The sequence below is a fragment of the Peromyscus leucopus genome, chromosome 3, assembly GCF_004664715.2.
Source record: "Peromyscus leucopus breed LL Stock chromosome 3, UCI_PerLeu_2.1, whole genome shotgun sequence".
Classification (NCBI taxonomy): domain Eukaryota; kingdom Metazoa; phylum Chordata; class Mammalia; order Rodentia; family Cricetidae; genus Peromyscus; species Peromyscus leucopus.
This window is the reverse complement of record NC_051065.1, coordinates 141,766,616-141,785,572: the sequence shown is the minus strand read 5'-3', so window position 1 is coordinate 141,785,572 and position 18,957 is coordinate 141,766,616. Positions and strand designations below refer to the sequence as shown.

Here is an 18,957-nt window from a genome sequence, read left to right as displayed (position 1 = left end):
CATTTGGAGGTCAGAGGACAAGCCAGGTGTTGATGGGCTCTGGTCTCCCACTGTTTAAGCAAAGCTCTCTTTGTTGATGCATGCTCTAGGCTAGCTGATCTGCAAGATTCCAGGATCCTCTCATATCTCTGCCCTCCATCTCACAGTAAGAGTACTGAGATTACAGACAGGTGTGTCTGTAATGGGCTTTTGATGAGTTCTGGGGATCCTAACTCAGGTCCAGCCCTTGCAGGTGCTTCTGTAAAAGGGACCCCTTATCTACTGAACGTGGTTTATGGAGTTTGTGTGTACGCTGGAGTTTGTTTTAAACCACTTAGCGAAAAGGCGGAGTGGGGAAAGGGATGGATAAAAGAATGGGTAAGGTATCTAGGGAGTTACGTAGGAAAAAACAGCAACACTAACAGTGTGTATAGGATTCCACATCCTTCCTCCATGCTAAGCTTTGTGTTTTCCATCTTCCTACGTAGGATATTCAGCACAAACTGAGAACAGCTTTTCTGCCATTTAGTTTTCGTTTTCACGCAGTTTGCAAAACAGCCCACAGAGCCAACACAAACTTATCAAAAGATTGCATTTTAAAAACAACAACAATGCTCCCCTAACCTACTCCTGACCCCTGTTTCCTAGCTGGGGGGTGGATGCCAGGAATCGAATACATTCCTCAATTTCCAAAGTGGCCTTTTCACTTTCACTTTCACTAAGATTCAATAGAATCTCAGGAAATTTCTTATGATGATGAATTAATAAACACTGAAATGGCAGTACAATGAGAAGGACACTTTATTATTCTCACAGTGACTCAGTTATCTCAGACACCATTAATATAAAAAAATATAAACTATACAATGACTGCTACTTTAACTACTTTAGATGTACTGCTTAATGTGGTGTTAAGTGCATTCACATTGTCATAACAGCTTTCACCACATTCCACCTGCACAGTGTTTCCATCTTTTCTACCTGAAAACATTTTCACAGTTCCTGTGATGGTTCATTCTATTTCCTGCCTTGTCCAGACCACTTGGTACCTCGGCAAAATGTTTGAGGATGGAGATTATATTGTACACCTATTTCCTCTGAACTAAAACATTTCTTTGTGAATGAGGGAAGGATGGGATGATTCTTTGGTCTGTTCTTGTTTCCCTATCTGTGGTGAACAGATTTTGTTCATGTCTTGCCATGAGAAGTCACCCAACAGATAAATAAGTCAGTAGAGATGGCCTATTTATATATTGAGTGAGCTTCATTCAAATCCGGAAAGCCGAAAGAACAGAAGCAACCATCCTCCTCCATGTAAGGAGGCATTTTTTAGCAGATGGCCTTTGGGCTTCATTTTCAGCACCTGTTCCCTCTGGTCTTCATACCAGCCTTTGGACTGGAATTAGACCCTCCCTTGACTCTTCCAGATCCTCAGTCTGCTGGGTAGCACTGCAGATTTAGACTAGGCAGCTCCTATAATCACATGATACAATCTCATCTGAGAAATCTCTGTCTTTGTATCTACACTCTACACATTCTATCAGTTCTGCTTCTTTGAGAAACTTCTGTGGGTTGGTATTGTGTTCCCCAAAATATTGTGTACTCTAATAAATTTATCTGGGGTCAGAGAACAGACAGCCACTAGATACAAAGTCTAGAAAATGGTGGCACTCACACCTTTAATCCTAGCATTCCAGAGATAGAAATCCCTCTGGATCTCTGTGAGTTCAAGGTCACATTGGAAATAACCAAGCATGGTGACACATGCCTTTAATCCCAGAAAGCCAGGCTTTAATCCCAGGGAGTGGTGGTAGAAAGCAGAAAGATATATAAGGCGTGAGGACCAGAAACTAGAAGATTTTGGCTGGTTTAGCATTCAGACTTTTGAGCAGTAATTCAGCTGAGACCCATTCTGGATGAGGACTCAGAGGCCTCCAGTCTGAGGAGACAAGACCAGCTGAGGATCCGGCAAGGTGAGATAGCTGTGGCTTGTTCTGTCTCTCTGATCTACCAGCATGGACCCCAATAACTCGCCTCAGGTTTGATTTTATTAATAAGAACTTTTAAGATTCCTGCTACACTTCTGTCCTTATATCTACACAGTCCATCAAGTCTGCTTCTCTAAACACTCTATTAACCACTTCCTGTTCCTCCTTAAAGTCAGCCCTGTATTTTCTGTCCCTTGAAGTTTGATACTTTGTGTCAGATTTCTAATTCCTTAACAAAATATCTGAAGTAATCAATACACAAGCAAGAAAGGTGTATGTTGGCTCAAGGTTTCAGAGATTTGATCAATCAAGGGTCAATTATCGCCACTGGTTTTGGACCTGTGAAGAGACAGAACATCAGCATGAAAAGATGCTCAACTCATGGGTGTAGGGAAGGAGGAATCTCATTCAAGGACTTGTTTCTGAAACCTCTCGTTGCTCCTGCAATCTCCGAGCAGTGGGCACAGGCTGGCAACCAGCCCTTCAACACTTGAGCCTTTGGTGGACATTCAATCTCAACTACCTCATGTTAGTAGAAGAATCCACCAGTTTTCTGTCTATGTTTGACTTAGTTTATTGAGAATTGTGTCTTCAAGGTTCATCCATATTACAGCACAGCTTAGAATTCCCTTTTTTTATGTAGAATACTTTATTTTATTTATCTTTTTATCTGTTGATATGAGTTTATCTCCCCCCCACACACACCCTCTCTTTTGCTCTTGATACAGGTTCTCACTGTGTAGTCCTGGCTTTAAACTTACTAGGTAGAACAGGCTGGGTTCAAACTCACAGAGATCCGCTTGTCTTTGCTTCCCAAATTAAAGGTGACACCACACCACCACACTGGGCCTTTTCTCTTGTTCTTAAACATTCATAGAGAAAAGTTTCCAAGAAACTGTAAAGACTTGAAGGAATACAGGATGTCCCATGACCCCTGCTGCCTGCTGTCATGCATTCTTTGTGAGCATGTGTTCTCAGAGCTATAACTTAAAATGTAACAAAGGTCAAAGAATGCAGGTGACCACGCACAGGGAATTGCTTCAGGCACATGAGGAGTGTGCTGAAGCCTCTCTTCTCCTGTGTCTGTCTCTGTGCTCATCGTTAAAATTTAAAGAACCATTCCTTAGTTGCCTATAGTTCTTTGTCTATGAATGTGGTCCTGCGAGCCTTCCCACTTCCACATTAGCATGTCTATTGGTGTTCAGGTCTAGTTTAGACACTATATTTTTAAAGTACTGTAAGTGATGCCAATGCTGAGAGAGGATGAGCCCCCTCATTGATTATCCAACACCAAGTGCTCAGTCCTGAAATCAATCAGTCATGCACATGCAAGTAATACTAGATGGAGTGATCAGGAAACAATGTAATTATACTTCTATTAAAGACTTTCAAAAACCCTGATTATACTAATCCTATAGCCACTAAGAAATACATTCTGCCAAAAAGAGATTGCAAGTGGATCCTCTGTCATGACAGACTTCAGACAAAAAAAAGAAAATGTTACTAATCAGACACTTTGATCTCAGCCTTGTAAAATTCCAAGCAATGGACCCAGTTAAGCTTTATACACATTTCTGGCCCTACTGTGAATGCTATTGATAGTGTGTGTGTGTGTGTGTGTGTGTATTGCCTTATTTTGCTCACACAATTTGTAGTAATGAGCTAGATGGCATATAAACCATACATCCTTTGATAAACTGAATCCTTCTGGCTTGTTTAATTTCCCAAGTTGAGCGCAAAGCTCTGAGTTTGATCAGCAACACTGCCCAAAGGGGGAGTGATGTCACATGCTTGTAATCCCAGCACAAAGGCAACAGCAAGATCAGAAGTCAAGGTCACCCTGAGCTACATAATAAGTTTGAGGTCAGACGTGAAGCTAACTCAAGGGTGGAACAACCTCCTGTTGAATCCTGTTACTAATTTTCAATGCCTCTGAGGTTGAAATTCAATACTTATGCTGTGATCTTGGCTCCTAAAACAGAGACAACTTCCTAGTGAAACACCCAGGCATTTAAGAATGAATCTGACTTCTGCCACCTTCTCTGCTCTTGAAATCATGGTCATGGCCCAATCCACTGCTCAGCCATGTGCAGCTTGATGTTGTTGGCTCAGCGTACCAGTAGTCCTGGTCACTATTTTATTGAGGGATAGAAATGTAGGAGAGCATGGAGGGGGTGCACCAGACAGCCAAGGTCAAAAGAGAGTAATCACAGGAACCACAAGTTAGCAATTCTTTGGCTACACTTGTTAGAGCGCTTGTATAACAATTCCCTGAAGCACAGGTGAAGAGGTCTGTGTACATGTACCTCCTACTGGCCCAGGTCCCAGTCCTTCACAACAGGAGTATAAGCTAATGATTCACAAACTTAATGGAATGAGGTTATGTAGTTTGGTAATGAGAATATTCCCATCTTCCCTAACTCCATGCTTGCCCCCCCCATCCTTATGACATGCAGACCTTCAGTTTTCTTCTCTGACTAATCTTTCCTTTATCATCATTTCCTACTTAAAGGCTGTGATTCTAATGTGTTACAGGTCATTGACACATTGGAATAAATAAAGTTCTATCTCCTTGGAGGATAAGAAAGAAATGATACCAGTAATTCTGAAAAAGAGAAAAAAAAAAACAACAAGGCAGCCATTCACAGAAGCCTGTTTTGTTCAGGCCTGTTAAGAAGCTTGGGGGCAAGAAAGATGATTGCAATCATGTGGCCAGAAATTGCCATGGGGAGAAAGCCAAAGTAATTGGAAAACCTGTTCATGCAGGTGAAGGCTGGTACGGGGAGAAGTAATGGTGGGGCTAGTCATGTGAACTGTTCAAGAAAAAAGAACACTAGAAAGGTATAGCACAATCTAGAGAGGGCTGGTAGAAAGATGGGGTAGGCATAGTGGACACTAATGATCCGCCATCTAAGATCATGTAATGATCACATCTAAGATAGGGCTGAATTAAAAGCATCTTAACTAACATCAAACGCTTGCTAACAGAACTGTAATAGGCATCATAAAGATTCAGTTTTCAGTTTATCTGTATGAGTATTTTGCCTTTGTGTATGTAACTCACTACACATCTGCCTGCTTCCCAAAGAGGACAGAGGGTGTCAGATCCCTCTGGAACTGGAGTTGCAGGCCATGAGCCACTATGTGGGTGCTAAGAACAAAACTGCTTTTTGTATCAAACCAAACTCAGTTGACAGAGAGATGGAAGGCCCTGTCCACAGCTAACAAGTGGTTAAACAAGGAAATGCTCCAACCCCCTGAACTATGCTTTTAGCCGTGGTTGTTTATGCTTTTTCCCACAAGAAGAGGAAAAGGGAGGAGTTCATGGGGTTTTCCACTATGTGGTGTTTAAACAGAAATACTCTATGCAAGATGCTTCCTTGACCCTGATTTTCCCTTTTCTATGAAACAAAAGCTAATGTAAGTCTAGTGGGCATCCATCCATTATGCTCCTACTCTGTGAGTGGGAGCAGTAAGACCTAGACTGTGACTAACGTCCCTCTCCAGTCCTACAAAATACCTATGTCTTAATGAATTTTCAATTGAAATCTGGAAAACACTTTTCACTCAAGAGTCTGTGTCCTAAAAATAAATGGATAGAGTTGGAAAGACTAAGATTGTACCAGTGAATTCTCTCACTGTTTGCTTCCTTTAGCTGAGAAAAGGAAATTGTTTATATTCTACATTCCCACGTCATATTGTCACAGTGTGATCTTATGGTTTGTGAGCCTTTGATATGATGGAGCCCACCCTGCTGTCTCCTCTCATTAATTAGAAAACATCTGAAATGTGATTTTGTTCAATCTTGTGAAATGGACATGTCACTGTAAATTAACACTGAATATTCTTACTCAGTATTTTGCACTGGGTAAAGGATTCCTGCTTAAATGTCAGGCATTGGTCTGACTGTTTCCATACAATATTTTTCTTTATAGTCATTTTACATCCTTCCATTTTAGTGTGCTTATTTTTAAATGTGACTTTAAGTTTTATTATATTTCGGATAATATGTTTTTTGAGATAGAGGCCTTGCTGTTTCCTAGGGTAGCCTCACGCTCCTGAACTAGACTCAAATGATCCCCTTACCTCAGCCTCCTGAGTAGATAGAAACACAATTGTACACACTGTGCCTGATTCTCACACAGCAACATCACAATAGTGCTTTGAGAGGGGCAGGTACCAAGAGAGACAGAGAAACAGTGGAGTTGTCTTGGAAACCAGTTTTTTAAACCATGCCTGTGTGTCTACCTTGTTTTAATGGGATTGAAACTGAAGTAGAGTGGAGGCTGAGAAGATTGATAGCACCCAGAGAGTTTAGTTTTCAAACCCATTTCCTACTCTAAAGATGGGACCGGTTTTCTGGCTCATTTGGAATCCTTCAGTCCTGCTGAGTGGTTGCAATAAATGACCCAGAACTAGCAGGGTTGATTATCAACATGGGGTGGGGGGAGTTCAAGGAACAAGAAGGGGGATGCCAATCACATGGAGAGAGGGTGGAGGGAGATTGGCAGAGTGGCTTTCCGACTCCAGCAGTCATCCACGAGCCAAGACTGTAACCAGTTTTCTGATGAACACAAGAACACTTCTGGTCACTCGCAATCTGCCTTTGAACTATTTCAAATCCAAGTCTCTTGTTATAGACTGGAAAAAAATCTAATTCAGAGGACAAGTGTGTCCTTGAATGCCTTTCCATTGGGGGCAGAAGGAGAAAAATTAAATACACAGGAAGGTTTGATAACCAAAAGGGAGGAAGAAAGGAACAAATGTGGAGACCATGTGAAGAGAAATAGAGAAAGTAAAGGAAACTAAAAGGAAAGAGGAGAGAGAAATCCTGAAACTTGAAGGCGAGGGGTGTAAAGGGAGAGGGATATTGATTTATTGCTGAGAAAAATTTTCTGTTTAGGAATTCTGGACCAGGAAGTTCCATGTGGCACTGAGCATGGATAGGATACAGCAAATGCACCCGGCGTGACCCTTCTGGACCAGGTATTCGGCCTAATGGCAGCCCGGGCCCAAGTGGTGATGGCTTCTGTCCTGGTTTATTTGATCCCGGTGAGTTCAGTTGTGAAAAGGTGAGAAGAACCTTTCCTTTGCTCATTTCTTTGGCTATACTGACTCTGGGAGGAGATGGATGGGATAATAACAGATTTAGTATGGAGGAGACTCACAGGTGTGTGTGTGTGTATATGTGTGTGTGTGTGTGTGTGTGTGTGTGTGTGTGTGTGTGTGTGTGTGTGTGTGAACGATGTCCACGGAAAGAGGGACAGACAGTAGGACCATCAGAGATGGCACATGCTGCTGTACACCCGGCTTTAGCAAGGTGCTGAGATCCTAACTCAAGCACTTTACCCACTGAGCCGTGTCCCACCAGCTCCAGAGGACCCTTTAATGCTATTTTAATATTCTAAACACTTTATTTTACTCCATGGTGAAAGAAAAACCTCTGAGTTACCCATTAGCTGAGAAAAGGATGGATAGACTGAGAGATTCTGGCCAAATCCCAGGTCCATACAGCTGCTAGGACGTCTAGCAGAGAAAGAAACGGCGCAGAGACTAGCCTGAATCACATTCCTACGCAGGGAGCAGGCTGTCTGCTTGGCTTCCCACACAAGTGAACTGATATACGGAAGCACATTTTTTCTTGTGTGTTCTCTTGGCTTCCTCTTTTCCTTCTCTCCTTTTCTCTTCTTTCTTTGTAACATTTTGTCCCTCCATTGCTCTTCGTGGGTGGTGAGTTACTGATATATTGAAGACTGAATTCAGTTTTCAACTGGGCAGGGGCAAGGAAGATCATCGCAATGTCCCAGGGGATCGGTCAGGAGATTTCTAGGGTGACAAACTGATATAGAAGCATTCCCCAGGGCAGTGATGCTCAACCGCTATCCAAACCACAGTTAAGATCCCCGCCCTGCCTAGAGCTTGTGCTTCATGAGAAGTAGTCATGGGCAAAGGAATGCTCAATGTCACAGCCCAGTGCAGGCCAACCCTATGGCCATAGGTCTGACAGAGCACAGCCCTGAGGGATGATTGTCTGGCGGCAGAATGATGCAGATGTGACCATTTCTCTGTCTGACATTATTTCCTTCCCCCAGCTTCCTGGAGCCAGATGCGAGGAGAACTGTGTCAACGCTGAACAGTAAGTGTCTGAGAGTTCAAGCCGGGAGGAAGGACAGACAGACAAGGCACCCACACCCAAGCTAAAACGTCGGTACATAGCTCTGACTTCCTTTTCTACTTAAGTGGGCACCGCCTACCCACACAGACGTGTATGTCATCCCAAGTGCTCAGAATAACCTGGCCAATAGCACTTTTTTTGTAAACCAGTCTTCCCATCAGCCCAGCACAATTCATTAAAACATACGTCGTTAAGGAGACCTGCAGATGGCTTCTTTGGCCGTGCTTTCCAGTGACTCATCAGGGCAGACTGGGTTCAACAGCCAGTCACTGGTTTATCTATTTGGGCGATTCCCATAGTAGTATACCCACTTCAAATCCTTAGTTTTAAGTGAGTACAGACAATAACAATGCAGTTCATGCTAAAGGAAAACACATATTCCGCTGCAGAATCATTTCCCCGCAGCCAACTCTATCAGATGTGAGGGGAATTAAGCAATTAAGGATCACCGCAATTACTTGGCATGTGTGTATTTGATACTGGGAATGTGACATTAAGATTTGGACAGCTGTCACTATATGGAATCTAATGTAGAAGTGAAAGGCTTTGAGCAAATGATGACTCAAAGGGAGAAGCAAGATGATGCACTGTTTCAGGGAAAATGCAAAGTGTATTTTCTATGCAAGTGTGACCCAAGTTGAAATGCAAGAATAGGTTTCAATATACATTTAGTAGAAAGTGGTTTTTTTAAATTATGACTTTAGTGACAAAACTGGTATATCTTTAAAGACACACATGTTCCTTCTCTCCACCCCTGACTCGGTTTTAGTCTTTCCCATGCTGTCCTCCTTGTAGTCCCTCCAGAGAAAGTTTACAGCTGCCGAAGCTCCTTAGCTCTCCTTGCGTGAAGCCAGCTTCTCCCTTTGCTCCCTTCCTGTTTGGTCTCAGTGCATGCACCCATCGGTTCTGTAGGCCCTTCTTAGGGGGAGGATGTTGCAAGAACTTGTGAAATATAAATTACAAATGTGACTTTTTTCATGCATGTAACTGACATTTTCCTGGTATGTACATTTTATTGACCTCACATGCATATGAACTTAATGTTCATGTCTGTTTTCAAAGCCACTTCTAAAAAGTTTGTATGCCAAATGCTTTCTTGACGATTTCCATCGTAGTAGCTCACAACAGTAATGCAGACATTTTCTTTTCCTTTTGTTTTATATCAGTTTGGAAAGAATTAGGTTTCATCACAGCGTTTTTCAAACAAAATTTGTTGTAATTGTTTTTCTTCTCTTCTCCTTTCTCAGACCCCCCATTCGCTTAATTCTTTTCACAGCCACCCTTTTTTAATGCAATTTTTTAGTGACTAACAAAATGATTTGCACAATGGTATCTTTTTTTTTAATTAAACTCTATTCAACTAGCTACATTGGACTTTTAAAAATGCATGTCTTAGCTGAGCATGGTGGCACACACCTTTAATTCCATCACTGGGGAGGCAGAGGCAGGTGGATCTCTGTGAGTTCAAGGTCAGTCTAATCTACAAAGTGAGTTCCAGTTCCAGGCTAGCAAAAAGGTTACAAAGTACGACTTTCCTAAAAAAATAAAAAATAAATAAAAATAAAAAATTAGGTCTTATTAGGTCTTGATGTTTTGATGTTTTTAATTATAACATAGTATTAAATGTAACAGCGTGATTATTGCAGCTCACACTATTGATTTTTAATGTAACACACTTCTTTCTGTCTCCACAGTTGCCTGTCCACCGACTGGGTGCATCTCTGGTATATATGGTAAGTCTGAGTTATATAATACCCTCAAAGAGACTTCCTTTTGTGTATTTTTTTAAGTTTTTAATATGCTAATAGTGTGAATAAAAACACAGCTGCATTTCACAAGTTTCCTTAGTTCATCTCTAACCTATGTGACAATATACCATGGTTTCCTATTTCAATATAATCTCTTTAGCCAAAGTCAAGAAATTAGTGTCTTTCCCCCAGCATGCGCTTATGAAACACTTTTGCACAGTGAAGTGAGAAGCAGCCTCCTCAAACTGTCTTCAGTATTGTTTGTTCTCATGACTGGCATAGTCTTGCTGGAAAAAATCAGTGACTCATATATGCAAAATGAAACCCTGGGGATTAAAACCTTATTAGTGTTCTATAAAAGATGAACAATGATCAAGATCAGACATTAAGGGGTAATTATGTCAGAGCCGGGAGGCAGCTGGCCACAGCTTCGACTTGACAGTGGGTTCTTGCAGGTTGCTGGTGGTGGTTGGCGCGCTGCTTCTCCTGTGCGGCCTGACTTCAGTATGCTTCCGCTGCTGTCTGAGCCGCCCGGAAAATGGGGAAGATGGGGCCCCATCACCGTATGAAGTGACCGTCATTGCTTTTGACCACGACAGCACTCTGCAGAGTACCATCACATGTGAGTGCACTCCACTCAGATCACCGAGACAGAGGGCTCAGGTTTAAAGAAGTTCTGAAAGGCGAGGAGGTGTAGGGAGAACGGCCGACCAGCACTGAGTGTTTGGGAGTTCAGAGTCATTTTAATTTCCAGAGACCCATTGTGTGGTGACCTGGCCCATCACCGATGCCTGTATTCTCAAGTTTTTGGCTGATGATAAACTGATTAACAAAGTAAAATAACAGAGCCAAGGTTCACATGACTTCTTTCCTCCCTTTCTTTATTCCTTCCCTCCCCTCCTCCTCTCTTGCCCTTTCTTTTTCTTTCTTTCTTTCTTTCTTTCTTTCTTTCTTTCTTTCTTTCTTTCTTTCTTTCTTTCTCTCTCTCTCTCTCTCTCTCTCTCTCTCTCTCTCTCTCTCTCTCTCTCTCTCTCTCTCCCTCCCTCCCTCCCTCCCTCCCTCCCTCCCTCCCTCCCTCTCTTCCTTCCCCTCAGGAGAGCAGGAATCAAAGTGTGTTCTTCCGCCTTGCTACATTCTCTTTCTTTGTTTTTCTTACACTTTTTGTGATGCTGGGTCTGGAACCCAGAATCGGACACAGGCTGGACAAGCATGTTACTGATGAGATCTCCTAGACCTTTACATTGTTTTTATTTCAAGAAATGGTTGTGCTGAGTTGACCACGTTATATCCTTGAATTTACGCTGTAGTCTAGGCGGGTCTTAAGTCTATAATCCCCCTGCCTCAGTCTCTGAAATGGTTGGGATTGCAGGCCTGCAGTACCTCGTCTGGCTTACACTATATTTTTTTTTGTATGTTTAAAGAAATTGGCGGTTTACACTTTCATTTTGGTATTCCTCAAGCCTTGCTATGCTAAATTTTAGCTCTAACACCTCTTTGATGATTATGACAGAACATTTTCCCTCCCTTATTCTGTTTTATTTGTTTATTTCTTTATATTTTGAATCAGAGTCATTCTATGTAGTCCTGGCTGTCCTGAAATGCCCTGTGTAGACCAGGTTGGCTTGGAACTCAGAGAATCACCTACCTCTATCTTATGAGTGTTGAGATTAAAGGCATGTTCCACATGCCCAGCTCTTCCTCGGTTCTCTATGAAATTATTCTTCCTTAAATTGAGGAGCAAAGTCAAGTTAGAACAACAGAGGATAAGACACATATCATAAATAAGAGCAACATAATCTGTGACTAATAAGTGACAAATACGGCAGGCAGGAATAAGTATTTGAAAGGGCTTTGTGTCCTGTGGTAGTAGCTCATGCCTTTAATCCCAGCACTCAGGAGGCAGAAATAGGTGTTTTTCCATGAGTTCTGGGCCAGCCTGGTCTACAGATCTAGTTCCAGGACAATCAGGGCTTCACAAAGAAACCCTGTCTAAAAAAAAAAGGCTGAGTTGTAATATTCGAATATTCGGAGGCTAGGACAAAAGGATCTATATCTGAAGGTGGAGCTGGGGTGGAACTCAGGAGAATAGTGCTTGCCTAGCTTGTGTGAGGACATGGGCTTGATGTCTAGCACAGCAAAACAGGAATAACCTGGAAGAGGAATGAACTATGCAAATACAACTCAGATTATTCAGACAGCAGGGAAAGAGGGTTCTTCTGGCAGGGTGTAAAGTTAGTTAAATAATCTTTGAAGGACTTTTTAAACTTTGCCAAAAGTTGTGACAATGTGTTTAGAAGTGGGTTAAAGACAAAGAAAAGTTAGGTGTAGCTCTCTACTGTCTGAGGATATTACCTTTGTACGTCATCATCTCTACACCAACTGTCTTCTTCCCTCACAGCCCTTCAGTCTGTGTTTGGCCCTGCAGCTCGGAGAATACTGGCCGTGACCCACGCACACAGCAACCTGGGCCAGCTGCACTCCTCTCTGGACACACTTCCAGGCTATGAGGAAGCTCTTGGCATGAGCCGTTTCACAGTGGCAAGGTGTGGGCAGAAAGCACCTGACTTGCCCTCAGTACCAGAAGAAAAGCAGCTGCCTCCCCCAGGGAAGGACTCTTCTCAGACAGAACTCCCACCACAATGATGGGAATGCTGATGGTATTCCAAGTATCCAAGACATCCTTAGAGTTGGGAAAGATCCCCAGACATGTAGAATGTTTTCTTTTGTACCACCCAGAAAGTTCAGGATACCACCTGGACATTGGTGTGTCAGCAAGATAGGTTCTCACTCTTCATTTACAACAATATATTTTTTCTAATACACAATTGGAATTCTAACTTCTTATCCAATGGTCAAAATTTGCAACTTACCTCTAGCTATATTGATTACTACCAAAGCAGGGGAGCATTAAGGTGTCTTGAATTCCTTCAACTATGGCGTGCATACAATGTTCCTTTAACCCAGATGATACCGCAAATTGCTCTTCTCTCTGCTTGACTGTGGTAACCTTGAAGGGAAACACAATGCAAGCATAACCGTTGATGTTAGTGCACCAAACACATGCATCTTTTCTTCTAGGGAGCAACCACCAATATGCTGAACAGTGATGGCCACTTATACATCATATAATACCAACCTGGACTTGTAGATTACAGGGCTGGGGGTACTGGTAAGAGTGGAGAGACTATAATCTAGTGTGTGCCACATGTCAAAACCTTTCTATCACTTTGGCCCTACACAAAATGTGAAACATGGCATAGAGAACAGTAATGGTCCTAGAAACTCTTTAGAGCCTTGTCCTGAAAACACTGGTACACACACACACACACACACACACACACACACACACACACACACACACACACACACAGAGGCTTGTACACATGCTCTTTTTAGACTCTGAAGGAAAGCATTGCTTTGCTTCTTTCCTTCCTGTTTTCAGGATGTAAAGCCTTCCTTCACCCTGTGAAATTTAGAGACTCATACTGGGCTCTAGAGGTGGTCCTTACTGCCACCTAGTGGACTATGGTTGATAATGCATCCCTTTCATTGAGCCCTGCACCTCTCCAAATCTCAAAGTACTAAACGTTACCTTAAGCCTGGAACCTGCTGAGTGAGTAGTGTCAAGCTATCCTGGTCACATACTACCTTCTAAAATATTATCATTGCAATCAAAGAAGTGAGATGTACCCTGGGAAAACTACTGAGAAAAGTTACTGAAATCTTGGAAGGATTTTCTCATCTGTAAATTAGACATTATTGTGCACAAAAAAGAACACAAACACCCAAGGCATGATTTGTAAAGTGTGTGTGTTACTTCTTATTATTTTTCCTGTTGTCACCCGCTCTTCAGTGCCCTGCAGTGACTCCACTGAGAATTATGTTATGCTTTGTCCCTTCTTCCTGTCTGCTGTGTTACTGTAAAGTCATACCTAAAATGACTTTATTTTATCAATAAAAATGTCTTGATTGAGATAAACAGCCAAAATATCTAAGTGATTCTTCTGAACATGCTCTGCAGAGGGGTATTTGAGAAAACAGCTTGTTTTGTAGGTGACTAGCTGGGGTTCTCTGGGGAGAAGTTCAGACCTAGGGAAGCACTGATTAGCGCTGCACCTCATTAAATCCATTCTGGCAATGTTCACCAAAGCCCAGAGGGAAAAGCATTGTATGTGAGTGTGACCTGCTAGTGATCCTAGTGATCAGATCTCCTGCATCACTGAGCAGAGTAGAGTGAGTGCCTCAGGAGCTGTTGACATTCGTCACTTGTGGGTTTTTTTTTTTTTTTTTTTTTTTTGGTTTTTCAAGACAGGGTTTCTCTGTGTAGCTTTGTGCCTTTCCTGGAACTCGCTCAGTAGACCAGGCTAGCCTCGAACTCACAAAGATCCACCTGCCTCTGCCTCCTGAGTGTGCCACCACCGCCCGGTTGACATTCGTCACTTGTTAGAAGCACCTAAGGTGGCCTTATTTTACCACCACCACCACCACCAAGTAAGCCATCCAGTCACTGTGCATTCCACAAGATATTCTTCACTTTCTTCCCCTTCTTTTTTCATCTTTTCTTTTGAGATGGTACTTTGCTGTATGGACTAGGGTAGTCTCCCAGTTCCTATGCAGGCCAACTTCCTGCCTAACTCTGCCTCTTAAGAGCCATGATTAAGTCCTGGGATTACAGAAGTATATCACTGTGCCCCACTTAATGTCCTTGGCTTTTCATCATTCAATATTATGCAGATTTGAACAAGTTAAGAGGCTGACAGACATTAAAAATCCTGCAACTTATTTCTCGGCTCAACCCAAGACATATGTCAATCACTTCAGTCAATTTCGTTATTGTTTTCAATTTTGAATGGCTTTGAATGGCTTCATACCAATTTTTAAAACCTTAAGTCTTGATTCAGTAAAATTACATGATTTCTTCCTAATGCCCATGCTGCTGACCAATGCTGGAAAAAGAGCTCACATGTCCACTCATCACAGTCTTTACTCTATGCTGGACCATCTAGCATTAATGCCAGTTTTTTATGGTAGCTTCTGCATTTCTTTTGATACATATTCAAATATCACTGTCATTTCACGTTCCGTCACATCTTTCCACATACCCATGAACTAATTCTAGGTAGGTTCTTGGCTTGCTTCAGAAGGGAATGAAAACTGTCAGGTAACTTTCTATCACACAGCCCCTAGCATCTATAACCCCTGTTCCTGTAACATTTTCTGTTCATTCCCATTGAAATCAGTGTGATTTCTCCTCCCTAGGAACACTACTACAAACGATGTTTTGCATTAGCAAGAAGTGTTACTTAAGAAATGCCATGCCAACAATAGCAAAGAGACTGCCAGGGAAGAAGAATGTGTACCACGAAGACTTTGATTCTCATCTCTCATATTTTTTAAAATTTTATTTTGAGAAATGATCTCATAAAGTTGATCAGGATAACCTTGAATTTACTCTTTGGATCAGGCAGGTCTTGAACATGAGATCCTCTGGTTTCAACCTCTCAAACATCTGGGATTATAGACCTGCATTCCCATGTCTGGATTACACTATGTTATTTTACATCTTTAGAGAAATTGATGATTTGCAGTTTTCTTCAGGTCTTTGGTGATTATGATGAGAATTGTCTGAAGGCCTGGACATAACAACCCATGTTTAAAAGCTTAAGGAGATGGAGTTTAACATCAGCACATGATGGCAGCCTCACGGAGAGATATCAGAAAAGGAAGGGGCTTGTTTACTCTGCTTCCCTTCTTGATTTGTTTTCATCCAGGTCACCAACCCACCGGAAGGTGCTGCCCACATTCAGAGTGGGTCTCCCTCCACCATATAGTCACTGTCCCACTCATCAGACCTGTCTGGAATCACCCTCCACAGACACAGTCAAACCGACAACTAAGATGAAGTATAATAGTTTATAAAAACAGTTTGTTTTGTTAGAGACTAAAATCACCAAATCTTCGAAAGGAAGAGTGTGAATTAAAACTGCCCTGCACAATGACAAAGGTGGGAATGCAGAGAAATGCAGGGATTTGAGTGTTGCATTGTGGACAGGATTGCCACATCACAGCATGTTGATCAGTTGGAAATGTGTGCCTGGAAAAGAACGTTCTTAGCCCTTTAATTAGTAGGACTATGGTTTGTTAAGTTAATGCATTTAAAAAAATTTATCGGCATGACAAGATGTTAGATCTGGCTTTATGTGTTACTGATGAGATGTTAGATTAACATTGGGTCGGGGAGAAAAGGAGTGATAATTTGGGGGCTAAATGTCTAGCCCAATATAAATTGTACTCAGGCTCTGGATCCTCAACATTCCAACCTCTCCTTGTCAATGAAGTTTCAACCAGCCAAGCAGCCTTTGCAGACAAACGCTTTTCCTAGGAACCCTGAGATATGGAAAAAAGCATTTGTTAGTGAAATGCATAAAAACTTAATCTCAGTCAAGAATGACTTCATTGAATAGCAAGAAAAGCTAAAATGAGCTAATTCAATAAACCAGTACTCTTGCAACTGAGTGAGGAAAGTCTCAATATAGCATGCCCTTCTGATCCTTGAGATGTAGACAGGAAGACATACATTTGAAAGCCAAGAGACTTTTTTGTTTGTTTGTTTTGAGATTGAGTCTTACTACATGGACCAGGTTGGCCCTGGACTCACATAGATCTTCTGAGTGCTGTTATTAAAGGCATGCCCCACCATACCCAGTCATATTTTTATATATGATGTAAAGGAGGTGATCGTTCCCCATCCTCACTGTCTTCCTTCTTTTTGCCCTTGTGTCTTTTTCTTCTTCTTTTTTTTTTCTTTTTTCGAGACAAGGTTTCCCTGTGTAGCTTTGTGCCTTTTCCTGGAACTCACTCTGTAGACCAGGCTGGCCTCGAACTCACAGAGATCCGCCTACCTCTGCCTCCCGAGTGCTGGGATTACAGGCGTGCGCCACCACCGCCCAGCTTCTTCTTTCTTTTTTTTCAACATAATATTTTTATTGATTTTCTGGCAATTTCACATAATGCACCCAGATCACACTTACTTTCTTTGCAGCTTCTTCCATGTGAAAGGGAGGCAGGAAGCATGCAATTGGAGAAGAGAAGGGCCATATGTCGGTATTGGTGCTAAGCGATTTGGACACTAAACTCGACGACAATGAGGAACTAGTTAATATCTTTTTGCAGGGGAGCTCCACGATGTGAACAGTATTTTAGAAAGAAACTGTATTGCACATTTGAGTCTTTGGATGAAGTTCAAGGAAAGAGGATGTTCATTCTATCAAGCAGCATGAAATCCTAGATAAAAACGGTGAGAGGATGAAAAAGAATATGGGTGTGTGTAAAATGACGGCAATTATTATTATTTTTTTTAACCACATTCTTAGCTGTGTCCAAGTTGTAATCAGTCAGGAAACAAAGATGCTGGCTGATTGTTCTCAGTGTCTCCTCATCTCCTTTGAATCAGTGGAGATTCACTGCCTTTTCTTTCTCAACCCACATAAAAGTATTACAGATTTACTCTGCATCCTCTACTACTTACTCTGGAGTTCCTTGGGGGTGACTATAATGTTTTTTCTTCACTTCACATTGATCCAAACTACAGATCCTGCAAACAGTCAAAACTGAGTCTAGTGTGATGCTTGTATGCAAAAGACTATCTATCCAGTAGGACAAAGATCCTGACAGCCCAAGGCTCCTCTTGTTACTGGAGTCATCAGCAGGTAAGAACCCAGGCCCTGAAGGCTGTAACAGTCTAGGTTTGCATCTGACCTTCATAGGCCAATTCCCACCCCAAGTCCACCACCTTCCAGGCCCTAACATGAGGTTTAGGTTTAAATAGAGGGCCAGAGGTGTTCAATCTGGGCCCTAAGCAATCAGAGCCTACCCATAATCACCAGATTCCTGTCTTTCCTATATGGCAGTCTGGCACATTTTTAGAACTAGAGACTAATTCCTCTTCTGGTTGGAGCTAGGATATCTTTGCCTTTTCCTCTCCCATAATGAGGTTTCAGGGAAATTTCTCATTTCTTGGGGTACATGGTCAATAGCTTGTCTGTCAAAGGGGGGCACACAGTGCCTGTTTAGAATAGCTTAATCTCTGCGAGGAGGTTTAAATGTGTGGGGGGTCCTGAAACAAGCATGTACTCATTCACATGATGACGACACAGACTCTGCTTTGTGGAGAGTGAGAGTATGAGAGGAGTGAATTGGGCCAGAGTGAGTAACTCTCTATGGGGGGGGGGGGGGCAAGCAGAAGCACAAGTTACTCTCCTGTGGCCTGCCTCTAGTTCAGGTCTGTACGACAGATTCTTAACTAAGTTGGTCATATGCATGGGGCTCTACCGTCCTTATTAGAGGGTTGTAGATCAGAGTTTAGGAAGAAAATAAACAATGCATTATTTAGCAAGTCTGGAGATCATGAATTTTGCTTTACCATTCTTTGGTTAAATCAGCTAGATGGTAATAAAGAAGCCAGAATGGAAAATCTGTCCTTGAGCAAGCCGAGTGGAAAAATAGTTGCATTGAATTATGGGTTGTTCCAGAAGTATCAAGTGTTAACTCTGGAAAATATTTGACTTGCCCTGTCTGAGTAATGTTGGCCGTCATCCTTCCGTTGGCACACACACCTTAGACAACCCAAAATTGCACCATTTCCCACCCTAGAACTCCTCACAAACTTAATGTTTGAAAAGGGTACCAGGAAATGAGTATCTGAATTTCAAGATGAGAAGTAATAAAATTTTAAATACCAAATGAGCAATAGAAGGACAGTTTCTGTGACAAGTAAAGACTAAGAGAAAATTAATAACAATAATAAGTAGATAACAGAAGAAAGAAAATTTGAATTGTAGAAAATAGTAAAAATTCTGAGAATGACAAAGTAGAATGAGTCCTAGAAGGGAAGTTGGAATTGTTTTAAGATAGTAAAACTGACCATGAGTTCTTTGGACTTTGTCCTGTCTTGGACAACAGCCTTCGTAAGTATTTGAAGAAGGGGAAGGGATAACATTACTCTTTTGGATATGTTCCTCTGATGAAAAGGTGAACACAAGAAAGGAAATTCAGAAGGGGTGTGGCC

General features: G+C 42.0%; 1 protein-coding gene across 2 annotated transcripts; it reads left to right on the top strand.

Moving 5' to 3' along the window:
- Positions 1-6,452: 6,452 nt before the first annotated feature.
- Tmem52b (transmembrane protein 52B) lies at positions 6,453-13,878 on the top strand. 2 transcript variants are annotated; one of them, XM_037204086.1, is made up of 6 exons: positions 6,453-6,555; positions 6,871-7,019; positions 8,060-8,103; positions 9,837-9,875; positions 10,346-10,512; positions 12,289-13,878. In XM_037204086.1, the coding sequence occupies exons 2-6, from the start codon at positions 6,966-6,968 to the stop codon at positions 12,531-12,533; spliced, it is 549 nt and encodes a 182-aa protein (XP_037059981.1). In that variant the 5' UTR covers positions 6,453-6,555; positions 6,871-6,965; the 3' UTR covers positions 12,534-13,878. The 2 variants fall into 2 exon arrangements, with proteins under 2 accessions (XP_037059981.1, XP_037059980.1); XM_037204085.1 differs by having other exon boundaries at positions 6,453-6,762.
- Positions 13,879-18,957: the final 5,079 nt, after the last annotated feature.

Bases quoted from the DNA above. Each gene is read 5' to 3' on its own strand.
- Tmem52b (XM_037204086.1), top strand. From the start codon at position 6,966: ATGGCAGCCCGGGCCCAAGTGGTGATGGCTTCTGTCCTGGTTTATTTG. The intron at 7,020-8,059 runs GTGAGTTCAGTT...TCCTTCCCCCAG, and splicing joins TCCTGGTTTATTTGATCCCG to CTTCCTGGAGCCAGATGCGA. The intron at 9,876-10,345 runs GTAAGTCTGAGT...GGGTTCTTGCAG, and splicing joins GTGCATCTCTGGTATATATG to GTTGCTGGTGGTGGTTGGCG.